We start from the raw sequence: 7,500 nt of genomic DNA on the forward strand, positions 1-7,500 counted from the left end.
AGGCCGCCATAAAGGCGATGGACTGATCAATAAAGCCTCCATCTCCTCAACTGCAACTCAATGTCGTCTTATTACCGTGTACAAGGGTGGTTGGTGTGTAAGACTGCTTCAGTAGCGCTAAACTTCCGGATTTTTTTTCTTAATGATCTTGGGTGCTGTTGGCCACAATCGTGGCCTCACTGGAATGTGCTGTTGGCCATTATCGTAGCTCGCATCCTTGCTTAACAATCTGTATTGTTTGTTCCTATGGTTGTGTGGAATCGGCATTGGTACTCCCTCAATTTGGCAAATGGTAAAGAGGAAGTGATGCCAGGCATCATACGGGGTCTGGCAGGTGGCTCACATGACTTATTGTGCTGCAGTCGCCATTGTGGTATTAAACGGTTCTCCACAGACTCCCCAGCTTTGTCGTCTTTTTACTCTCCTGCAGACCTGTAAACCCAAGGGGGCCTAACAGTTGCCTCCTAAAAAACACGAGCATTTTATTCAGATAGCCTGGAAAATAACATATTTTTGTAGTGCATGGACAGTCAACACAATAACCCCCGCAAACCCTCCAACATCATCACCATAATCATCTCCATGAATTTGTCTTTATCATCACCATCATCATCATCGCTATCACATTATTTGATCAAGTTTATCATCGTTATTATTAAAAGTAAGTTTCATGATTTTCATAACTCAAGAAAATAATATGATATTTTATGTTCTGAATAATTATTTTATTTGTGTAAAGAAATAGCACGAAAACAATGCAAGGACATGGTGATTAAAGGTACAAGCCGGTAAGTGACATGGGTGTTCGCTAGACTAAGGCGAATTTGAAATATGTAGATAAGAGAACACATCAGATGACATTTTTGCCGTTCATTGTTCCATATAGCAACATGACGAGCAACTGTCCATTCATCATTTGTGTTCGATTCCCTAACCCTACGTTCGGGAATCCCAACGCAAACGTGGAAGCCCATCAGCCGTGGCTCAGAAAGTGCCTGAAAATCAAGTTTCGTTCCACTTATCGGGGGGGAGGGGGGAAGGGGGCGGGTAGACAAAACCTAGATAATATGATAGTATATATCCAAACACATATGCACCCAAAAGTTCTCCACTCAAATAGCTGCAGTTATTGTGTATTTTCATCTTGAAAATCGATGCATTCCCCGCGCTCTCTCATTTGAATTTTCTCCACTCGGATGACGTGTGGGCCATGTCACACCTCGACAGCCCATAGATCGGCTGACATCGTATGCAGATTACGTCAGACTATCATGTGACCAGCTAAGTTGTCCAAGATGGCAGCTGATCGGCGATTTTTGATGAATATGGCATGAGGATGCTCCCCAGTGTATTATTCACCAGGACAATGTAGCGAACGAAGAAGTCAAACGTTTTAAGTCTGTAAGATGGGATTTATGGAGAGAAAGTGTCAACAAATGGCTCGTCTTAGACGGTCACGAACGACGTTTAGCCGGGAGTGTCGGCGCGGGAGGACCAACTTCGATCATGGGCCGATTGTACCCGGAGTGCCGGTGTAAAGATTTCAAGCTACCCCCTTTCAAGTTACCTCACGATAATCTGAAATCGATTTCAAGTTACCCCCGGGGGTAGCTTGAAATCGATTTCATCCGACCTCCTACGATTTCAGATTACCCCCCTCAAAACATTACTTACGAAATCTAAAGACATCGTAAGTATATTGATGACTTCCGTCCTCTGTGTTTGTTTGTTTGTGTGTGTGTGTTTGTGTGTTTATTTGTAGGCACGATAACTCGAGAACGGAAGAAGCTACCAATGTCAAATTACACCACGTGATTCAGGAGGGTGATGGTTAGCGCCGATTAGATTTTGGTCAAAATCGGTCAAAGGTCAAGGTCACAGTGAGGTCAAACATAATTCCATAAATTCATGTGGAGAAATGGAGTGTTTTTGCTTCGGTCGACGTTACGAGTTCGTTTTAACTTCGATTTTTATTTTGTCTTCAGTTTTCGCGATCGCTTAGGATGCTTAAAACTGGGTTGTCGAAATTCTGGTAATAAAAAAAAAAAAAAAAAAAAAAAAAAATCAGATGTTTTGGAGACGTTTTAAGATTGTATAAAAAATATTTCACTCGCCGCGTCACGGCTCGTCACGTGGTGCAGCGCGCTCGAGCAGGCGAGTAGTTGAGTCACGTAAAGGTTTTCTGCGTGCACGCCGATGGTGTTTTCGATAAAGATGGTGTTTAAAAGTCATTTTTTATCCCAATAAAGGATATCGTCGCATGCCTGACTCGCTAAGCCGTCAGATTAGGTAAAGATTGTTGGTGGATGGCCGAATATTACGGTTTTGTGACTTTGATAAAATAATATTGCATAATTGCGTGGAGAAATGGAGATTTTTTACTTCGGTCGACGTTACGATTTTTGATGGTTTGGTACAGAATCATCGTAGAAACTTCTGGTTTGCGTCGCTACCTTCTCGAGAGACAGCTTTTATTAGACAAGGTCAGAGATCAAGTTGACTATTTCGTAAGTACCAGTCTATGACTGTTTCTTTATGTGTTTATTTACAAAAAATAGTAATTCAATTCTTATTGAAAACGAATTAGGGAAAAACCATTGACCACGTGACAGCCTTTAAAGAGTTTGCAATGGATTTTGATTTTATTATGAATGATTTTATTTTAATATTGTTATTAATTGAAATCAGCATTTCTCATTCAGTTATAGTTTTTGCCACATTTTTATGAAATCCTTCTTCGATATAGTTGATCCAAATAGACATACTGGTATATATTTTTAACCAACTCAGACTATATTTACAATTATGGAAACAACGCAATGAAATCAATGTATAAGAAAGGCAATGAAAACAGCTTATTTTTAATTCACAATTTAGTTGTGGTGGTGGTGGTGGTCGTATGGCAGCTTCGCTGCCGGGGGAGCTATCATTTCTTGAAGCGCGACTGTGTCGCTGATGCAGTGCTCCTCTACCAGTAATCACACTGGAACACCATGGTACTCATTTCGCCGACCTCGGAAAGATGACATGCTGAGTGCATAGCCTGGTGTTGGCTCAGTGGTTAGGGTGGCGATTTGGGATCCTCGGGTCCTCAGTTCAAGCTCCGTCAGCCGATGAATTAATGCACCGGGTGGTTGACTATCGTGAGGTAGCTTGAAAGGGGGGTAGCTTGAAATCTTTACACCGGCACTCCGGGTACAATAGGCCCATGATCGAAGTTAGTCGTCCCGCGCTGGCACTCTCGGCTCAACGTCGTTCGTGACCGTCTAAGACGAGCCATTTATTGACACTTTCTCTCCATTTATCCCATCTTACAGACGTAAAACGTTTGACTTCTTCGTTCGCTCCATTGTCCTGGTGAATAATACATTGGGGAGCGTCCTCATGCCTTATTCATCAAAAATTGCCGATCAGCTGCCATCTTGGACAACTTAGCTGGTCACATGACAGTCTGACGTAATTTGCGTACGATGTCAGCCGATCTATTGGCTGTCGAGGTGTCACATGGCCCACACGTGATCAGAGTGGAGAAAATTCAAATGAGAGAATGCTGGGAATGCATCGATTTTCAAGATGAAAATACACAATAGCTGCAGCTATTTGAGTGGAGAACTTTGGATATATACTATCAAATTATCAAGGTTTTGTCTACCCCCCCCCCCCCCCCCCAATGAGTGGAATGAAACTGCACGATACAGCTTACGGCCAATTGGGGGTGAAAGCATATAGTAATATAATTTCAAACTAGTCATAAAGTTTTTGACGGATCGGGCTGAAATTTTTTGACAAAGAGGTTGATTATAGTGTGCATAAAAGTCCGGAAGCCGATTTTGATTTTCGAAAATAAAAAAAATTTTCGGATTTTTTTTCAAAAATTTCAAAGTCAACGGTAGCGTCCATAGCAACGGTGCTCAAAAGCATACAACTAGATCCTGGTTTGAACCTACCAGTCAAGTTTCATCAAAATCGGTTGACTCTGGCCTCAAGAGCTGTCCATTACATACAAACAAAAAGGCAAGCCGGTAGGTGACATGGGTGGTCGCTATATAATTGCATACTAGTCATTCAGTTTTTGATGGATCGGGCTGAAATTTTTTGACAAAGAGGTTGATTAGAGTATGCATAAAAGTGCGAACGCCGATTTTTGATTTTCGAAAAAAATATATATAAAAATATTTTTCAGATGTTTTCAAAAATTTCAAAGTCCCGTTGGTAAAGGCGCTGTCACACCTTGACGATTTAGCCAGCAATGGCAACGTATAAAAATTACCCCCGTGCGGGAGTGACGGTCATCTCTGCGAGAAAATATATAGCCTCCTGAAGGTAGGGCAGTTTTTGCAAACTTTGAAGTCACGTGACGCGAAAACGAAAGCGAATATCGAAAATCCGGCCTGACAAAATTTAGATATTGTCCCATAGATTTATATGCTACAATCAACTTCAAGATTGCTTGAGAAATGTAGGAGGAGATAGATTTTGAAAACCGTTATTTTCGCATTTTTTGCCAACTTTGAAGTCACGTGACATGAAAACGAAAGCGAATATCGAAAATCCGGCCTGACCAAATTTAGATATTGTCCCATAGATTCATATGCTACAATCAAATTCAAGATCGCTTGAGAAATGGCAGAGATAGAATTTGAAAATCGTCATTTTCGCAACTTCAAAGGCCTCGTGACCTTGACCTTGAAAGTCATACCATTGTGTATGTCTCATCGACCTCTATCAGGATCACTAATGACCAGATCAACTTCATTGTGAACGGACAGACGGATCGTCACCTCTCCTCTCAACACCAAGGATGGACGGATCGTCACCTCTCCTCTCAGCACCAATATCATTAGGTCATGCTCGAAGAGATGACCTAAAAATGTATGTAAAACGTTCGCGTACGCTGAAATTTTGATGTTTTTTTTTAAAGTTTTGGTCATATTCATAACGTGTTGGTCGTATGCATAACATATTAGTAACGGGCATAGAACGTTTCGTTGTCTTATAGATAACTTATACCAACGAATGCTAAGCCTGTTGGCGGCATTCACAATCTATGCGCAACGATAGTTTAACTTCGGCATAGCGCACTGCACGTATCGCCGACGAACTCGTGGCGTAGCCTGTTAAAAACTTGCCGCACGCAGATTTAAATCATAACCACCTGAAAATTGTAAGTGTCAACCACGCAGTCACACCTTGACGATTTAGCCAGCGTATGCCGACCTATGAAAAATTTGCCGAACCAAGCTGGAACACGTCGAATACCTTATGGGTAAGTTGTGTATACGTTAAGTGCACGCTGAAAAACGATGAAGTACGCTGTCATATTTCGTGGTACGTCTCGTACGTCGTGAAATTTCAAGAATGCTGAAAATTTTACGACGTACTCGCCGTATGGCTCACACGTTCCGCTACGCTGGGAATAAGTTGTAGGCACGATATGCGATCGTTGACACATGTCGACACAAGTTCCTTGTAAGTTACTCATAAGTTGAAACACGTCGAGGTAATGTTTAGCATACCCGAAACTTATTTTCTCCATCAAGGCACATTTTCTTTTTTCTCCTTGGTTCCGTGAAGGCACGTGACGAAATATCTGAACCTGCTGTTTTTTTATTAATTTTTTTTAGTCTATCACGAATTTTAAAATATATCCGGACATTTACTTTTAAGTTTCGACGTCGACGTGACAATATCCTCAAACAGAAAATATTCACAGAGGAGGAACTAAGAATAAGACATGACCAAACTGAAGAGGCAATCGGACGTGACGTAACGGCACGTGACGAAATATCGGAAGTTATTGTTTTTTTTTAAACGCTGTGTATACGCCATTATACGGTAGCTGTAAATTAGAAACACGTTCAGCAAGTTCTGTGGTCGTCCGGAAGACGTCAATCAAATACGTCTACATACGTCAATATGCATTGGAGGTACGTTACTCATAGGTTAGAAATAAGTTGTGGGTATGCTAAGCATTACCTCGACGCGTTTCGACTTATGAGTAACTTACAAGTAACGTGCCTCTATGTGTGTCAACGATCGCATAACGTGCCTCGACGTGTGTGCAATGATCGTGTAACGTGCCTACAACACGTTAGAAATAAGTTTCGGGTACGCTAAACATTACCTCGATGTGTTTCAACTTATGAGTAACGTGTGTCAACGTGTGTCAACGATCGCATAACGTGCCTACAACTTATGGCCAGCGTAGCAGAACGTGTGAGTCATACACCGGCATATATCGTAAAATTTCAAGCATGCTAAAATTTGAGGACAACCGCAAAGTACAACGATGAAAGCCAGCATACTACGACGTATGGCAGTGTTTTTCAGCATGCTCTTAACGTATACAAAACTTACCCATAACGTATTCGACGTGTGTCAGCGTTTTATACAAATTTTTCATAAGTCGGCATAGGTGTGACAGCGCCTTAAGGCTAAATCGTCAAGGTGTGACAGCGCCTTAAGCAATGGTGGCGTCCATCGCAACGGTGCACAAAAGCATACTAGATCCTGGTATGAACCTACCAGTCAAGTTTCATCAAAATCGGTTGACTCCTCTGGCCTCCAGAGCTGTCCATTACATACATACAGACAGACAGAAAACCTGAGAATAAGGGTAGTCTAGTGACCACCCAACAGTTTGGACAAATTTTAAAGTTGAAGTTCCAAACGCTATTTTCCCCATTACTTCCTAAGTTTACGGATTTGCAATTCATGGGGATTTTTCAAGAATGTAACCTCCGTGAACAGCAAGGAACCTCCTTTATGTACCTGAACATTACGCAGGGTATCGTGTTCTATGAACGCCCTCGTGACAAAATGTATTCCTTAATCAAAATGTCAAAACCAAAAAGGTAGTTTATTAAACTTGGGTAATGGTCTTTCTCTGCATGTTCTAAGATTTATTGAAAAGGCCTTGTAAATATAAAATGATAAACATCAGGATGCAATCCATCCATTGGGACCATACTCTGTGCAGAGCGTTGGTGCTGCCAAAGCAGTCTCCTTGGCTATTGGGCACAATTCTAGACGGGTCACCACCAACACAGGATACCAGCAAGCTGGCACTCATTTTACCAACCTCGGAAGGATGACAGGCAGAGGCAACCCCACCTGGTATTAATTCAACATCCGAGTGGGGTTTGAACTCAGGATCCGAGGATCCCAAATCCACCACTCTCACCATTAAGCCAACACCAGGCATATAGGATGCAATGGACAGGCATATAAAGATCAATTGGCAAATGATTCCATTTGTGAACAAGATTACTCTGGGAATGATACCAACTATGTTGCCCATGATTAATATGGCAATGTAAAGATGGTGTTTAAGGAAGGAGCTATCTACATATTATGTATGCACTAATGGAGGAATTCTTCTACCCTCCATCCGAACCCACTCACTGTGTAAGTATGCCTTGGGACCTCAATTTTCTCATTGAACTTGCCACTACAATTCCTCAGCAGAAGCTGATTGCTGAATATGAGCTGTGCAAACAT

General features: G+C 41.7%; 1 protein-coding gene across 1 annotated transcript in view; it reads right to left on the reverse strand.

Moving 5' to 3' along the window:
* Nucleotides 1-90: 90 nt before the first annotated feature.
* Nucleotides 91-7,500, reverse strand: part of LOC147018964 (membrane-associated guanylate kinase, WW and PDZ domain-containing protein 2-like) — a 41,105-nt gene continuing 33,695 nt past the window's right edge. Inside the window, exon 3 of the mRNA XM_085899086.1 lies at nt 91-464. Within this exon, the coding sequence (XP_085755212.1) occupies nt 451-464 (14 nt within the window). The 3' untranslated portion in view covers nt 91-450. The remainder of the gene's footprint in view (nt 465-7,500) is intronic.

Source organism: Eptatretus burgeri, chromosome 10 (genome assembly GCF_056783735.1).
Source record: "Eptatretus burgeri isolate ZD-2024b chromosome 10, Ebu_testis_v1, whole genome shotgun sequence".
Classification (NCBI taxonomy): domain Eukaryota; kingdom Metazoa; phylum Chordata; class Myxini; order Myxiniformes; family Myxinidae; genus Eptatretus; species Eptatretus burgeri.